Source organism: Triturus cristatus, chromosome 4_2 (assembly GCF_964204655.1).
Source record: "Triturus cristatus chromosome 4_2, aTriCri1.1, whole genome shotgun sequence".
NCBI lineage: Eukaryota > Metazoa > Chordata > Amphibia > Caudata > Salamandridae > Triturus > Triturus cristatus.
Genome location: NC_140586.1, coordinates 828,178,275 through 828,195,716, shown reverse-complemented (window position 1 = coordinate 828,195,716; position 17,442 = coordinate 828,178,275). Strand labels below are relative to the sequence as shown.

Here is a 17,442-nt window from a genome sequence, read left to right as displayed (position 1 = left end):
AATAACTCGGCTTTTATATATATCTTCAGCCCTCTTTATCGCAGCCAAAAGTGTTTCCTGGCTGACATGTGCGGCTTTAACTCTGCTGTCTAAATAGGTACTTATCGGCGGGCGTCGAGGTGACGCCTTGACGTGCCTTGACGTGCGTTCTGCCGCGCGGCGGGAGCAGTCAGAGTGCGCCTAATAGCTGTTATCATGGCAGAGCGTAACCTGAAAGCAAGGAGGGATCCCGTCTCTGCAGCTGGCGGGGGAGGGGGCTCAGCAAGGGGGTGTTATTTCCCTGGTCCATTCTGTCCACGACCGAACTAAAGGCTATTGAAATGGGGTTCATGTGAAGCCACTGCATGGCGCAGGGACCAGGGAGGGCGGTGGAAACCTGCACCAACGAGGCCTGCTTGTAGCGATATTACCGAGGATTTGTGGCGCGTAAAAGCGCATTAAACCAGAGTCGGTAGACGGAGAGGCCAGCGTGTAAACTGCGCATAGTAATACCACTCAGCACCTGTGTAGCGCAAATCAAATTAAATTGTTTCTTGGCGCCTCAATAATCTGAGTTATCATTATTCAAGCGAACACTGCTCAATTTACCAACTGAACAAGGACGAAAGGCTGAGCTGGCCCTGCCTAGTCGAGTAAACTTCAGGATTTGCCTGGGCCTATCTCAACGAGCTCTCTCACCAGCTCGAGTGCCCTGGGTGGCCACTTGTGACCAGGCCGCTGTGTGGAGGGGGATGCCCGGCTTCCGGAAGGTTGGAGTGCTTCCACAAAATCCACCTCTTAAACACTCCGAAGTGCACAAATGGCCACATGGTGCCAGTGCTTCAGAGGGAGCTGCTCACACTCGTCCTGAAATGAGTGCTTCGGGAGATAGGAGTCCTTCAGGGAGATAGGAGTCCTTTAGGAGGGCAGGAGTCATTCAGAGGGAGCCGCACACACTCATCCTGAAATTAGTGCTTCGGGAAATAGGAGTCCTTCAGGGGGAAAACAGTCCTCTGGGGGATAGGAGTTCTTCGGGGGTAAAGGAGTCCTTCAGGGGTAAAGGAGTCTTTCAGGGAGACAGGAGTCCTTTAGGGGATAGGAGTCCTTTAAGAGGCTAGGAGTCCTTCAGGGGGATAGGAGTCCTTTAGGGGGCTAGGAGTCCTTCAGGGGGAGGGAGTCTTTCAGGGGGACTGGAGTCCTTCAGAGGGTGTAGTGCGCACACTCGTCTTGAAATGAGTCCTTCAGGTGGACTGGAATCCTTCAGTGGGGCAGGAGTCCTTCAGGGAGATCGGAGTCCTTCAGGGGTACAGGAGTTCTTTGGACAGGAGTTCTTCAGAGGGACAGTAGTCTTTTAGGCGGACATGAGTCCTTCAGGGGGATAAGCGTCCTTCAGGTGGACTGGAGTCCGTCAGGGGGAGAGGAGCCCTTCAGGTGGACAGGAGTCCTTCAGGGGGACAAGAGTCCTTCAGGTGGATAAGAGTCATTCAGGGGGACAGGAGTCCTTCAGGTGGATAGGAGTCATTCAGGGGGACAGGAGTCCTTCAAGGGGGCGGGAGTCCTTCAGGTGGACAGGAGTCTTTCAGGCAGACAGGAGTCCTTCAGGTGGATAGGAGTCATTCAGGGGGACAGAAGTCCTTCAGGTGGACTGGAGTCCTTCAGGGGGACAGGAGTCCTTCAGTGGGATAGGAGTCCTTCAGTGGGGCAGGAGTCCTTCAGGGAGATCGGAGTCCTTCAGCGGTACAGGAGTTCTTTGGACAGGAGTTCTTCAGAGGGACAGTAGTCTTTCAGGGGGACATGAGTCCTTCAGGGAGATAAGCGTCCTTCAGGTGGACTGGAGTCCGTCAGGGGGAGAGGAGCCCTTCAGGGGGACAAGAGTCCTTCAGGTGGATAAGAGTCATTCAGGGGGACAGGAATCCTTCAGAGGGACAGGAGTCCTTCAGGTGGATAGGAGTCATTCAGGGGGGCAGGAGTCCTTCAGAGGGACAGGAGTCCTTCAGGTGGATAGGAGTCATTCAGGGGGACAAGAGTCCTTCAGTGGGATAGGAGTCCTTCAGTGGGGCAGGAGTCCTTCAGGGAGATCGGAGTCCTTCAGCGGTACAGGAGTTCTTTGGACAGGAGTTCTTCAGAGGGACAGTAGTCTTTCAGGGGGACATGAGTCCTTCAGGGAGATAAGCGTCCTTCAGGTGGACTGGAGTCCGTCAGGGGGAGAGGAGCCCTTCAGGGGGACAAGAGTCCTTCAGGTGGATAAGAGTCATTCAGGGGGACAGGAATCCTTCAGAGGGACAGGAGTCCTTCAGGTGGATAGGAGTCATTCAGGGGGGCAGGAGTCCTTCAGAGGGACAGGAGTCCTTCAGGTGGATAGGAGTCATTCAGGGGGACAAGAGTCCTTCAGTGGGATAGGAGTCCTTCAGGGGGGCAGGAGTCCTTCAGGGAGATCGGAGTCGTTCAGGGGGACAGGAGTTCTTTGGACAGGAGTTCTTCAGAGGGACCGTAGTCTTTCAGGGGACAGGAGTCCTTCAGGGGGACAGGAGTCCTTCAAGGGGATAGGAGTCCTTCAAGGGGATAGGAGTCCTCCAGGGGGACAGGAGTCCTCCAGTTGGATAGGAGTCATTCAGGGGGACAGGAGTCCCTCAGGGGGATAAGAGTCCTTCAGGTGAACTGGAGTCCTTCAGGGGGAGAGGATCCCTTCAGGTGGCCTCTCCTCCCAAGGAGCCCACATTTTAAAGCATTGGAAAACATTGGCCTAACACCAAAGCTGTCTCCTTTGCTAGCCTTTCGATGAAAACCCTTAGTTGAAAGCTTGCCATCCATCTCAGGTGAAGAATGCCTCATTTCGAGTGGTTTACACCTTCCTTCGCCCAATTAAAAGAGGCGGAATCTACCACTTGCTTGTGGTGCATGTGAGAGCAAAATCCACCAAGTCAAAGTGTATCTTCTAATCTTCTTCTTATGAAATGGACTCACAGATCCCATGTTCAGGGTCCGCAGAGATTATTCTTCCTGGGTCCTGGGACACATTGATTGCCTCTGTAGCTCTTGAACTTTCAAGGTGAAGGCTCATCTTCATGCTCTTGTTTGTGCGTGAAAAGATCAAAGTCATTATCTACACTTTTAAAGAGTGTTTCTGTCCCTCTAAAACAGACGCATCCCAATGCCCCTCATTGGCATGTGCTGGCTCCCAGGCTAAGGAGCTCCTACGGTTGTGGAGATCACGTTCTGGGATGATGGTGTCTTGCTAAAGGCACTGAGTGGGTATTTACGTAAAGGATGGGGTCTAAAAGTGACCTGCTTGACCATGGCTGCTCCCCACCACGGAACATAGCCAGTCACGACATCTGCGGAGCTTTGTCTGCCCACCACAGGAGAGAAGCTGGCATGGCAGGAGTGTGGTGCCAGCCACTGTGGCAGTGTTACTGCATGGCACAGACACAGAGCTGTCCTGGAAGGGTGGACAGGTTCAGGGCTCTGTTTCCTGGGAACATTCTTTCTCTTGCATTAACCAGCTGCATGCGTTTGCACCACACTGATGTTTTCTACTTTAAACATATCTAGAGAGTTTTGGTGTAATTGAGTCAGAGCTGTTTTTATTCGGCACAGTCAGGTGAAGTGACAGCTCCTTCGCCAAGTCTGTGGTTTCTATCCAATTTCACTTTTTCTGAGACAGTTATCCATACCCTAAATCACAAAGATAACATAATGGTAATTTACACACAAAGTGCTTACGTGTGTCACTAGCCCCTCCGCGCAAACTTTCAGGTTGGAAGGAATGCCCAACAGGGGCACCCAGAGGGAGGAGAGAAAACTGCAATCTTTGCAATTTTATATAGCGCGGACATAGCCAAAAGGCTTCAGAGCGCTCTACAACAGTAGCAGGGTACAGGGTTAAAGAAGTTACAGTTACAAGAATTAAATTGAGACATTAACATCGGTAGCTACAACCAGAACAGATGTAGCAGATTAGTCAATGGCTAAACACAGTTTAAGCAACGATTAAGATGGTGGTGCCACATTATGGGGGTAGTTCATATCTTGGTGGAGAAAGTACTTAAGTCTGGTCGAGGGTGATTAACCAAGGTGTCTGTCAAATAGGAGGTGCTTGAGTTACTTTTTGAAGGTGGCTATGCAGGGTGTTCGGCGAAAGAAGGGAAGTAAGGAGTTCCAGCTTCTTGTGGCACTACCAGAGAATGACTGGCTCATGTACCATTCTCGACTGAAGGTGGGGGGGTGGTTCCAGGAGCAGGGATTGAGCATTTCTGTAACCCCTATTTGAGCTAAAGATTTTCAGTTTCTCGCGTAGATAGAAGGGTGAAGAGGAGTGCAGTGCTCTGTGGGTAATGCAGGTTGTTTTGAATTTGGCCTGCACTTCAGTGGGAGGCCATTGGAGGGCTAGAACGGCAGGGGAAATGTGGTCAAATTTCTTGAGACCTAAAACGAAGCACGCTGCTGCATGTAGTGTTGCTCTCATCAGCATATTCAGTAGAACATACCATCTCTGATAACACTGCCTTTCACCCCTCTTTTCCAATGAGCTTCAGCCTATGCATATACAACCTCTTGGACTTAGGGGAATCCAGGAGCAGGCTGTGTGCATTCCCACCACAGCGGCCCCCTGCACAGGCTCAAGCGAGCAGTGTCCACCGTTTACCGCCCTTCGAGCCGCTGTGATTTAATTTACTTTGACACGTTTCTATAAAATTTGAGCTAAGTTCGGTATGTGGCAGCAGTGTCTGGGCAGTGAGAGAGCAGTAGTGGGAGTGAGAGAGCAGTAGTGGGAGTGAGGTGAACATGATGTTGCAATGGTACAGAAGAGACTCTTAATGAGCAGTGTGCCCCCGTGTTAACATGCAGATGGCAGTGTGTATGCGTGGTGTGTGCAGGTGTTTGTGTACAGGAGTCTATGTGTGCTCATGTGCATGTATGTATGCTTTAGACTGTGAGTGTCTGGGCATGTTCCTAGTGTACGTATGTGCATGTGTACTTTTGTGTAGCTGCATGTGCGGCATTGGGGCATTTGTGTGTAGTTGCCTGTAGGTTTGTGTGTTCCGGGCATAGCTTCAGTGGGGGATTTGGGGTGTTACACCCACCTAATGAATGTATTATTTCGTAAATAGTTGGGTATAGGAGCTTTCAGTCGGGTTTGATAAGGCGTCGATCGAATTTCACTCAGGATTTTTAATACTCACTCAGAGAAAAACACACACACATGCACTCTCATCTCTGTTTTGAAGGTCTTAATACATGGTTATTTAGCAAAATACTGGTTTAAGTATCCCTCACAATCCGCACTCCTTTCCCTTTCCAGTGGACCTTAAGCCCCCCTCATGCACTACTTCTCATATAAGCCAACATGATTGTCGGAAAATCTGAAGCTCACACCCCCCTCAGTCTTACTGACCACGCTACTTCTCTGTGTGTGTCTGCATCTAAGTAGTTGTCCCTGCACGTGAGTTGTCATGGCTCTGCATGCAGGTCTGTGTGCATGAGTTTGTCCTAAGCATGTTTGTCTAATCACTTTCTATGAAAGCATTGGTGAGTTGAATTTGTATCTGAGTGCACATGTGTAGGTGCGTGTCCAAGACGGGTATGCTTCTTTGTGTACACGTCTGTGCGTCTGAGCATCTGCATGAGTTGTCTATTTATACATACATGAATATGTGAGCGCCCAAGTGCTTGCTTGCCTGTGGGGCGTGTATCATAAGGCATGTATATGAGCATGTGTGTTGTGCCTAATTTGAGCTGGTGATTTCCGATGCTTAGCACCAACACTTGTTAAGATTAACCACATGGTGGCGCTGTTTGCCTAATTAAGAGATGAGCACAACAACAGGTATTTAATAATTCAATATACATTAAACCGACTAGTACTTGCCACCCAAGCCATTATTCTAACTTTGGGGGCCTGGAATTGTCTGAACTGTCACACTTGTAGGTGTAAGATGGTTAGTACTGGTGTTGGTACTGTCACTGGCAGCACTAGCGGGGGCAATGGGTGGTGCAAGCTGCAGTGACCTCCTGACAAGTGCCATAGTACTTTTTTTTTTTTTTTTACAAACTAAGCACTGGTGTATGAATGTGCCGTGGTACAGTCGCTCCTTACCTTGGGTGTGCTGGGCATCATCACCTCCTTCAGCATGGAATTCTTACTGCCAACAGAGAAGGGACAGAAAAGAAGATGTCAGTTTATACCTGCGGCTTACCCGTTCAAGGGCTGTACCCTGTACTTCCCTCACCCCTTCCTGTTCGACATCCTTCAGCTGATGTAGGAGTATGAAACATTTACCACTCACCATCCTGATTGTACAAAGAGAGCAACATGCTCTGGAGCTGATCCGGTGTCTGGACAAAAGGGACAGACAATTAATCAAGGAAGGGGGGGGGGGGGATATGGGGTTTTACAGAGGTCCAGCATACATGCCCAAATGAAGTAAATCAATAAAGGTATGCAGTTCCTAATTGGGCAAGGGGAGACAGGTCAACTAGGGGGTGAAGCATCCTCACTTAATAGCAGGAAGGAAGGGGAATTCCTCCTTTTGGAATTAGGTCCCTCACACACCCAGCCAGCTGGGTGTCATGCTTCATCACAGGGGGTTCAATTTAGGTACAATGATCCTATGATGAAGCATGACACCCAGCTGGCTGGGTGTGTGAGCGCCCTAATTCCAAAAGAGGAATTCCCCTTCATTCCTGCTATTAAGTGAGGACGCTTCACCACCTAGTTGACCTGTCTCCCCTTGCCCAGTTAGGAACTGCATACCTTTATTGATTTACTTCAAAATGGACAGACTACATTTCACTACCTTATGATATCTGTATTTGTTTTTTTGTTTACTTTGCTTTTGTCAGCTATTTTGCTGGCGGGGTGACACTAGATCCGCAATATTTGGGATGACGTATTTCCCCAGTAACATATTCGCGACACTGCGTCTCCTGATGAGTTCTGTGGACATGCAGCAGCGCAAAGGATATGTCAAACAGAGCTATGATGTGACATTCCAATAACCTGATTATGTATATGTTAGGAATATGTTATTCTGTATAATGAGCCCGGAAAATATAGAAGAAAGATGCAATTTAAGTAATCGAAAATATATATGACATGCAGAGAATGTTATGAGAGGACATGTTCTATTAAACGAGATCTGAATTATTGAGCATGAATTTTTTACCTTGTTGAGAATTTTACATTTAGCAATCTGTGAATATGAAATGACCATATAATTAAAATTCTTTTTTTTCAATTTCACATTAAATGCCTTAGAGATTTATCCATAATTTGGGGGAAATTACAAGTCATTCAGAACATTTCAAGGCTTGGAAGCCCATTTCTTATGGAATAGTCTACAGCATTGCCAAGAACATTCAGTCTGAGCAATCTAAAGAGATTCCTGCTGAAGGTTTAGCAATATGTACAATGTAAATTTCAGTGGAATGGTTTAAAAAAAATAAGTTACTTACCTGTACACTGTGGTTCTCCAATATTGATATCTTTTATAGATTCACATGCTTGAATCTTCCCCGTCGTCATGGTGGGAGTCCCATGGTAAAAATAAAATAGCAGAATTAAAGCTTAACATTGAAACGCCCATAAGAATTCATTAACTTTAGTAACCAATAACCATAGTTATAAAACATCCAAACTCCAGCCAATCAGATCTTAGATCATAGAATCTCCTTCCCCTGCAGGGCCCCCACACCCTCAAATTTCGAGCACGAGTGCCCTAAGTAATGAAGAGGTATGGAAGGTGAACCTGAAGAGGAGAGGAGGGAGGGTCGCATGTGAATCCATAAAATATATCAATACGGGAGAACCACAGTGTACTGGTAAGTAACTTGTTTTTTCTCCAGTATTGTATCCTTTATAGATTCACATGCTTGAATCAGAATAGCAAGCAGTACTTACAAAAACAAAAGACCGAAGGTGGCTGGAAGGTGAACCATCCCACCATGCGACCCAAAAAACAATCTTCTGACATGAACTCACAATAATGCATATGAATACTAAAAGACATATATACATATATATTTATACAAAAATGGAAAATATTCGAGAATAACTGAAAAATGTTATCAAAACAAAGAGTAGACTTATATAATAAGGAACAGGCTTAAACATCATACCTTATGCGAATAAACGCCTCAAAGCAGCTTGACCAACTGCCATATCTGCCTTCTGCCAGGCATCTAAGCAGTAATGCTTTATGAAGGTATGGACGTTTGCTCACATCGCTGCCCTGCAGATATCCGGCAAGGACACCCCAGCGAACAGGGCGAAGGAAGCTGCCACCTTACGTGTTGAGTGCGCTGTGGCTTTGGCAACCAGAGGATGGCCAGCCCTCTCATGGCAAAAGAGAATAACTGATGACACCCAACCAGCGATAGACGCCCACGTCAAAGCCTGACCATTCCTAAGGGCAGAAAAAGAGACAAGTAACTAAGTAGACTTTCTGAAAGGTTGAGTCGTTTGCAAGTAGAATTTCAGACATCTTTTAATGTCCAGAGAATGGAATGCCCTCTGAGCTGGAGAAGAAGGAGCTGCAAAGAAGGAGGGCAAACCCACTGGTTCATTTAGATGAAATGCTGAAGGCACTTTAGGAATGAAAGATGGGTTTGTCTGAAGAATCATCTTGTCTGGAAAGAATTGAAGGTAAGGCTCCGTTGTCGTGAAGGCTTGGATCTCACTAACATGTCTTGCTGACATGATAGCTAACAGTAAGGCTACCTTCCTAGAGGGATACTTTAAGTCCCATTTGTGAATAGGTTCAAAAGGTGATTTTATAAGCTGCAATGCGACAGTATTTAACTGCCATTGTACTGGAGGACGTCTTACTGGAGGATAAACCCTGAAAAGTCCTCTCATAAATTCCTTTATTAGTCTATTAGACCACAGGGACAAAGAACCAGAAAGATGTCTGTAACTGGTAATTGCCGCCAAGTGAACCCTGATGGATGCATGTGCCAAACCAGCCTTGGCAAGAGATAATAGATAAGGCAAAACGTCCTCAGGTGAGGAAGAAAGCGGATCAAGAGAGTTCCTGGCACACCATATACAGAACCTTTTCCACTTGGTAGAGTAACATTTTATCATGGAGGGAGCACGAGCATTCTGTAGTATTGTTTGGCATTCCTCAGAAATGTTTATTCGCCCACATTCTGTGTGATGAGGAGCCTGGCTGTCAAGTTGAGCGTGCAAACCTGGGGTTGAACCACTTGACCCTGGTTCATGGAAAGGAGATTTACTTTTGGTTGCAAGTGAAGCGGAGGACACCTTGATAGGCGAAAATGCTCTGTGAACCAGTATTGTCGCGCCCATGCCAGGGCTATTAGAATGACACGGTAAGGTTCCCGTTTGATCTTTTGGAGAACTTTTGGAATGAGAGGAAATAGAGGGAATGCGTAGGCAAATGCACCCTCCCATGAGAAGTGGAAGGCATTTCCCAGAGAATCTGGTTGAGGGAACCTGCTGGCGAAGGATCTGCATTTTTTGTTGAGAGATGTAGCGAACAGATCTAGGGTTGGAAATCCCTAGCAGTGAAAAACCTTTTGCAACTGATCGTTGTCTAGTTCCCACTCGTGACACTCCCTTGTGTCTCTGCTGAGTGAATCCATCAAATCGTTCTGGACTCCTGGCACATGCTGAACCTGAATCAATATGTCCTTGGCTATCAGCCATTCCCAAATCTGTTGAGCCGGGATTGAGAGGGTCTGAGATCTTGTCCCTCCCTGCTTTAACAGATAAAACATGGTGGTGGTGTTGTCCGTACGGATCAGGATCGATGATCTCCTGATTTTTGGCAGGAATGCTTGTAGACCCAGAAAGACAGCTTTCTAAGAAATTTATGTGACACTGAGCTTCCTGAACAGACCATTTTCTGTGGACCTGCAATCTTTGCAGGTGATCCCCCCATCCGTCCATGGAAACATCTGATGTCATGGCCAACCTTGGTTTCTTCATGAGGAAAGAGAGACCTTGTGAAAGATTGTCTTTGAGCGTCCACCAGGAAATTGCTGAGACCATCCTTGAAGTGATTGATTTGACGTCCTCGAATAAGCCTTGAGATTGCCTCCATTGACCGTCAAGCTCTTGCTGGAGAGACCTCATACTTAAGCAACAATTTGGAATCAGTGGGATACAGGATGACATAATCCCTAGCATTGATTTGTATGTCCTTACTGAAATGCACCTTTTTGTGGACAGACCCTTCTCTGTTCTTTGCAGTCGTAGAATTCTTTCTTTTGTGGAAAAGGCTCTCGAGAGTGTAGTGTCCAGAGTTGCTCTTAGAAGCACTATTGACCTGGAGGGATCCAGGGAGGACTTCTCTTAGTTGATTCTGAGTCCCAGGGAGCGAAAGAGTTGGACACAGGCGTCCGTGGATCTCTTGGTGGCTTGAAGCGATGGGGCCTTGACCAACCAGTCATCTAGATAAGGGAATACTTGAGGACCTGTTCGCCGTAGAAAGGCCGCCACCAGAGCCAAGCACTTGGTGAAGACTCTTGGAGCCGATTTCATCCCAAAAGCAAGTACTCGAAATTGGTAATGGCACCCTGCCACCTCGAACCTCAGAAATTGACAATGTTTTGAGTTTATGGGATCATGAAAATATGCGTCCAGAAGATCCAGTGAAGACATATAGTTTCCTGTATCCATTAGAAGCAGAATTTCCTGGAGCGATAACATTCTGAAAGGTTGGGATTTGATGAACTTGTTCAGTGATCTTAAGTCCATTATCTGCCTCCATTTTCCCGTCTTTCTTTTGATCAAAAAGAAGTGGGAATAGAATCCCCGATTGTGTTGATCGGGCGGCCCTTCTTCGGTTGCATGCTTGGTTAGGAGCAACCGGACCTCCATCTTGAGAATACAGAGATGGCGATAAGAAGTCCTTTGTGGAAACATATTCCGAGGCTGTTCCAGGGTGTGACCATGGAGAAATACGTCTAAAATCCACTTGTCGGAAGATATACGTTAAAAGCAAACACAAGGAGATGATGGACGGAGCACTGAAACTTTTCAGACACTCACCCCCTGACACAGATCTGGGTTGAATCCATCATCATTCTTTAGCTCACTTCGCCACCTCAGTTCAGACCTAGCTATATGCAAATCAGCCTTGACCCTGTGCCTCATTGAACAGTCCAGCCCGAACTGCCAAGCCAGGTCTTCCCTGAACCGGAAACTAGCATCCTGGGACCGGTTTCTGGGTAACACCCTTCATCATTCAGGCTAACTTGAATCCAGTGGCAAAGTGAGCCAGGGACCCACGTCTGGGCATGCCCTGCCAACTTAGGGTGAACAAAGCAAACACAAGGAGATGATGGACGGAGCACTGAAACTTTTCACAATCACCCCTAGTCACAGATCTGGGTTGAATCCATCATCCTTCTTTAGCTCATTTGGCCACCTCAGTTCAAGACTGATTTACATATAGCTGTGTCTGAACTGGGGTGGCGAAGTGAGCTAAAGAACGATGATGGGTTCAACCCAGATCTGTGACTGGGGCTGAGTGTCTGAAAAGTTTCAGTGCTCCGTCCATCATCTCCTTGTGTTTGCTTTGTTTGACCTAGTGGCAGACTTAGATGGTGAGGTAGTGAGGTAGTTATTTCTCCATCTGATGAAACTCCACAACTTGCATCACAGGGTATCCTGAACCACAACTCTCAAGAAGATTTTTCTCCAGAATTGAAGAGGGGCTGTGGTAGCAGGGGCCTGTGAAACCTTATTGTCTCTTGTTAGAATTGTGAGCCCTACATCCAGATGGTTGGTGTTGAAGTGCTGCTGGTCTAGAGTAGGTTGATGCTAAGGTTTGCCGAAAGGGCTGAGAAGAGTACTGTGTAAAAAAAACCTGTTGGGGATAGGGCTGGAAATGCTGTTGAAGCTGAGGGTGAGAGAGATATTGACCTCTGCCTCTGCCCGGAAAGAAGAAAATCTTTTTTGCCGAAGGTTTACCATGGATTTAGCTGTCTCCGTATCCTTTTTGAATGATTGCAAAGCTTCATCCACATGCTTCCCGAATAGCAACTCACCATCGAAAGGCATGTAGAGAATTTTTGCCTCAACCTCCGGTCGAAAAGCAGTAACCTTCAACCACCCTTGCCGTCTCAGTACCACTGCTCCTGCATCTGTCTGAATGCTGTTGACAAAATGTCCATGGCCACGTCAATCATTTCCGAGGAAGCCTTTTCTCCCTCCAATAGCATCTCATGGGCCTCCTTCTTTTTGTCTTCTGGAAGGAATTCCAGCAAAGCCGAGATGTCGGACCACATCTGGCGGTCTACCTCCCAAGGATAGTTAAGGCACTGGAGGCTCTGATAGCAGTGGCTGACAAAGCGGAGAACCTTTTGCCGATGTTATCCAAACTACACCCTTCCTTGTCAGGGGGAGTTGAGCACGGAGAGGAAGGATTCTTTGACCTCCTTTGAGCTGCCTGCATAATGACCGAATCAGGCCGGGGATGCCTGATCAGGCAGGCAGGAGTGCTTCAGGTGCCTTGTACTTCTTGTCCAACTTTGGTACTACAGCAGGAATAGAAGCTGGCGTTTTCATTATTTTCAAGCCTTCTTGCTACAAGAAGTACACAATGGGGATGTAACGAGAGGAACGTTGTGTAGTAGGCTTAAAATCCTATAAAATCACTTGGTTTGTTTAACGGGCATAGGAAGGTTGAAGCGTCTGTAGGTGTGCTCTAGCAGACCGTGAAACCCAACGATATCTGCGGGCGGAGAGTCGGCTGAGAGTGGAGAAGGGGATGGTGGAGTGGGGATTGCATAGTTTTCCCACTCGTTGTGGATATCCTGGCCCAAACTTAATTCCCCTTCCTCCAACTGCTGGTCATCATCATCTTGACTTTGTGCAGGAACCTGAGCAGGAGTTGTTACAGTGCTCCTCTTCTGCAGCGAAGGTAGCACCCGCAATGCTGGAGTGGTGACTTCCTGAGTGGGAGGGGAAGGAGGAGCAGAATTCGCTTCCGGAAATCTTTTATAGTAGTCGTTGAGCATTAGCCAGAGGGCAGACACCAATGAAATGGGGACACTAATGAAGGGTTCTTGAGCTTGTTCTTCTTGCTCCTCATACGTATAGTGTTCTTGGAAAGGGTCTAAATGATGAGATGTGGGACGTTCCCTATCCTTAAAAGAATAGTCTCTTTCCAGATAAGTGGATGGATTCTCCATCATCTCTTCATCCTCTGAGTCCTGGTACTTTACTTGGAGTTGCGAAGGTCTGTAAGCAGGACCAAAGGGTCCATCATCTTCAGACTCTTGAAAATCTAGGAGGCGGGCAGGAGGCTGATGAGAAATCTTTGAAAAATCACGCATCAGGGACGGTGCCGGTTTCAGAAGCAGACCAATCTTCACCCTTGTCGACGGGGTCGTCGACGAGAAATTGATGCGAGTACTGACGGGATCATCGACGGGATTGCCGATGGGATCGTCGACGGAAGGATAGCTGTTGGTGGTGAATGAACCTGTTGAGCCGACGACGATGAAACTCTCGTCAACGGAGATGGCCTAACCGCGGTCGACGATGGGTATACCATCACCGCTGTCATCGACACGGCCGCCGTCGGCATCTTGACCGTCGACATAGTAGGTGTCACTGACGAAATCGTTGACGGAACGCCCACAGGACCAGAGCCGGAGGTCGTAGACGGTGATTTCTTCATCGATGAGTGTTTACTGTCAGTTGAAGAATCCCTGGGAGGAGATAGAGGAGTCGACAGAGGGGCAGAACCTGACCTCTGACGTGATGAGGAGGGACTAGACAGGCTCTTTTTATCTCCTTTCTCCTCAACTCTTTCCTTACTATGAGACCTGGACTTTTTTGGGATCCTTAAGAGATTAAGCAAATCCTTCTTCCTTTCTCTTCTTGGAGGAGGTATGGGGCTTATCCTCAGCCTCAGAATCAGAGTCCTTTGCTGCTTTCTTCCTTTGCAGCCAGAGAAGCAGCCTACCCTCATGGTCCTTCAGGGTTTTTGAGGAAAAAGTACGACAGTGCTTGTATTCTCTAGGCTTATGCTCTGGGTGAAGACAGTAGAGGCATTCTTTATGTGGGTCCTCAGAATAGAGTCTCGACTTTCCACAAGTCTTACAGGGCCTAAACAACTCTTTTTTAGAATCTGACATAATGAAGAACAAGCATTTACAATGCAATAGGTCTCACATTTACACAAGTTTAAGCTATTGGCATTGTAAATGACAATGCCTTTTATTTATGTTTTAAAAATGAAAACAAAAATAAAAGGCATTGTTATTTTCAATGTTAATAGCTCAAACTTGCGTAAATGCGAGACCTATTGCATTGCAAATGCTTGTTTGCTCTTTCAGATGAAAGGCGATGTACACAAATATATTCCCCAAAAAGGGACAGTTCTGGTGCTTGCGCCCTGCTGCAGGTGGAGGCAAACCTCACAGACCCCAGGGAAGTCCCATCCTTCCTCAGAAGGGACCCCGCGGGTATGCCCCATCCTCAGGAGGGGTCCAATAAGTCCTCTGTACCGGCTTCGTTTGAGTGTATTCAGAAAGGAGCGCGGTTTGAGTGGGGGTCCTCAAACGTCAGTCGGGAGTGAGATTGCGTGGCCTGAAACGTCAGCCATATGTTGCAGAAATATGCATCTACGGTGTGAAAGGCCCTTACAATTTTGAAATTGAATACGGCGATAAAAACAATCTCAGTTGCTCTTACTGATATTCAGACCGTTCGTGTTACACCCTGGTCATTTGTATTACTAATATTAAAATAACACTGTCGTGCATTCTCGATCTGGGGCGCTCTTTGTGCTGTTTTTAACTGCCACCATTCATTAGTCATCATGGCAAAAGTATACTCCCTGAACCACTCAGACAAGATCAATGGGGGACAGAGGGTGTGTTCCAAGTCCGGTAACGTGGAATTAAAAGTCTAGCCCCGCCAATGGACATAATGACAGCAGTTAAATTAGTTCACTCCCACTGTTTTGTGTGTAACCTGGAACTGCCTACCATATTTATCATCCTTCCCAGGCCGATAAACTAAGGAAGGATGAGCCTCACAGCAGCATGTTACTTAACAGCAGGGCGAAAATGCCTCTTGTGGGGTGCAATTAAGGAATTGTGCAGCGTTATTCTTATTTCGGAGCTCATCTTGGACAAATCGCTAGTCCCTTTCTCTCTTGAACTAAGTCGCTTGGAAAGGGAAGCAGAAAGATTCCTGCGTCCCATGTATGCCAGCTGTATGCCAGCTCTGTTTCTCCAAGAAACCCTCGCTACAGTATCCAGTTACAAATAGTTTTAACAAATTCTGTTCGCATATTACCTGCACTTTCCCCACCTGCTTAAAAGCTATGGAGGAACATATTTTAGACCCAAGTTGCATATTTAAACTATTTTTGGTGCTAAAGGGTTTCACTTTTCTTTAGTTAACCAACAGAACGGGTCTTTCCTTTTCAGCCGCCCCCCTCACAAAGGTTCATATCCTAAACAAGTATTTGTCGGAAATGGGTACAGCAGAAACTAGGTGACTCGTCAAATAGTTAACGTGGGACAGGTAGGTTTTCAGTTATATATAAACAAAAATAATCTATACATGCAAGGCCGAATTTAGAAGGAATCAGTGCATAAAACAAGGTTTGTTTCTATGATAGCGAATCTGAAATACAGGCACTCCAAGGCCAGGAAACTCTTTTTCGACCAACCGAATATAATACACTGTAGCCGGCCAAGGCATATCCACCCACTTAATTAACGCTAACTCCTTCAAAAGGAACATCTTTAGGAGGTGTGAGACCCCAAGTGCTCGCACATTGTACAGCCTTAACATACTCCCTCTAGCTACCCAATGCAGGCCAGAAACGAGGGAAGTAACCCCTAGAGATAACATGGTTGACTGTACAGGCCAGGGTCTAGGTGCTATGCACACAACACAATACAAAGACACACGTACCTCCGAACAGGTGAGGCGAAAGGTGCGAAGGGAGCGATCCGATGAGCAGCCGGGGCCCTCCGTGGCCAGCAGCGGTGCTGTCCCTGCCCCCCTCCTCGGGGGTGCTGCTGCCCAAGCCCTGAGAGCCGCTGCCACCACCCCCGCTGCTGCTGTTGGGGATGTTGAAGGAATACTGGGCCCGGGAGCCCACCGACTCAGGCGCCCACCCCCATGCTCCTAGTCCTGGGTCCCTGGAGGGTATGCTGGGAGGCGGCAAATACCTTGGTGGAAGAGGATCCCGAGCGGCCCTGCTGCGGGGGCACACCTGTTGCATACACCGGCCGGACCGACGCTGTTTAGAGCCCCGGTGCCCGCATGCTGCCGGCAGGCCGGTGGGTCCCGTTGCTGCTGGAGGGGATGTCCGAGCCCGAGTACGCCCTGGTGCGCCCATCTGAGGCGGGAGCGCTGCTCTGTTTACCGCCATGTCCCTGAGCCTCGCTTCCTGCTTTCACGCCGCGAGCCTTCGGCGAGAAAGGGAAGGACCAACAAGAATGCACCTGTATATCTGTCACGAAATCACATGCTATTCCCGGTACTATAAAATATTCAGCCCACGGAGCCGTCACGAGTGCAGCGGGGGCATTGTTTGAGCGCGCGAAAGTGAAAGCCGTGTGCATGCACATCTGCTGTCCGGTCGCAAGCTGACATTTCCAGAGAAGAGACGGCGTGAACATGTACATCGGCTGTCTGGGCAAGTGTCTGGGTCTGGTGGCTCAGTGGACTAATGCGTCCATTGCATGGGTCTGTGTTCAACCTCATGGTCACCGGTTCAAATCCCGGCGGGTCCACTCAGCCTTTCATCTATCTGAGGTCGTTAAAATGAGTACTATTGCGTTGGGTAACAATGAACATCTGTTTTTCAGCACCAAGAGACCTCTGGGTGAACGTGCGCTTTACAAATACATATGTTATGTTATGTTAAGTGCACATCTCCTGTCCCCCTTCGGCAACCAAGTCGACGATAATAGATCTCGCCAAGGCGAGCAGCGCATGTGCTGTGTCGTTAGGCGAGACCTAAAAATGGATACTCACTCTCCTGACTGGTACCTCAGAAGAACAAGCACTGGCATAGCCAATAGGTCTCGCGTTTGGGTTCTTATAAGTATTTAATTATGCAGCACAATATCCTTGGCGCAACATCAACTGTTGCATGGCTAAACACTTATAATGTCCCAAAGGCGAGACCTGTTGGCTATGCCAATGCTTGTTTTATATGGTCCACGAGAGGTCTTTCGCAAACCGACTAGGCAAGACCTAACAAAGGCACTGCTTAATTTGTAAACAAATAAGAGCCGGGGCCTTCATGATGAGGCCACCGCAATTTGCATCACACATTGCCAATAACAGAACTTAGACAACAACTAACCATCACACGGCTACAAGTGTGAGGATTCAGACTGTTCATGCCCCCCAAGCTTTAAAAATGGTTTGGGTGGCTGGTAGTAGTTGTTTTAAATATGTATTGAATTATTAAACATCTGTTTTCCTGCTCATCTTTAAATGAGCAGCTGTTC

At 47.6% G+C, this 17,442-nt stretch overlaps 1 protein-coding gene across 6 annotated transcripts in view; it reads right to left on the bottom strand.

Annotated features, from left to right (window-relative positions):
- The window catches only part of RNF220 (ring finger protein 220), a 720,811-nt gene that overhangs the window by 253,513 nt on the left and 449,856 nt on the right, over nt 1-17,442 (bottom strand). For all 6 annotated transcript variants that reach the window (XM_085602785.1, XM_085602783.1, XM_085602784.1 and 3 more), the window contains one exon: nt 6,077-6,122. In XM_085602785.1, the coding sequence (XP_085458911.1) occupies nt 6,077-6,122 (46 nt within the window). The remainder of the gene's footprint in view (nt 1-6,076; nt 6,123-17,442) is intronic.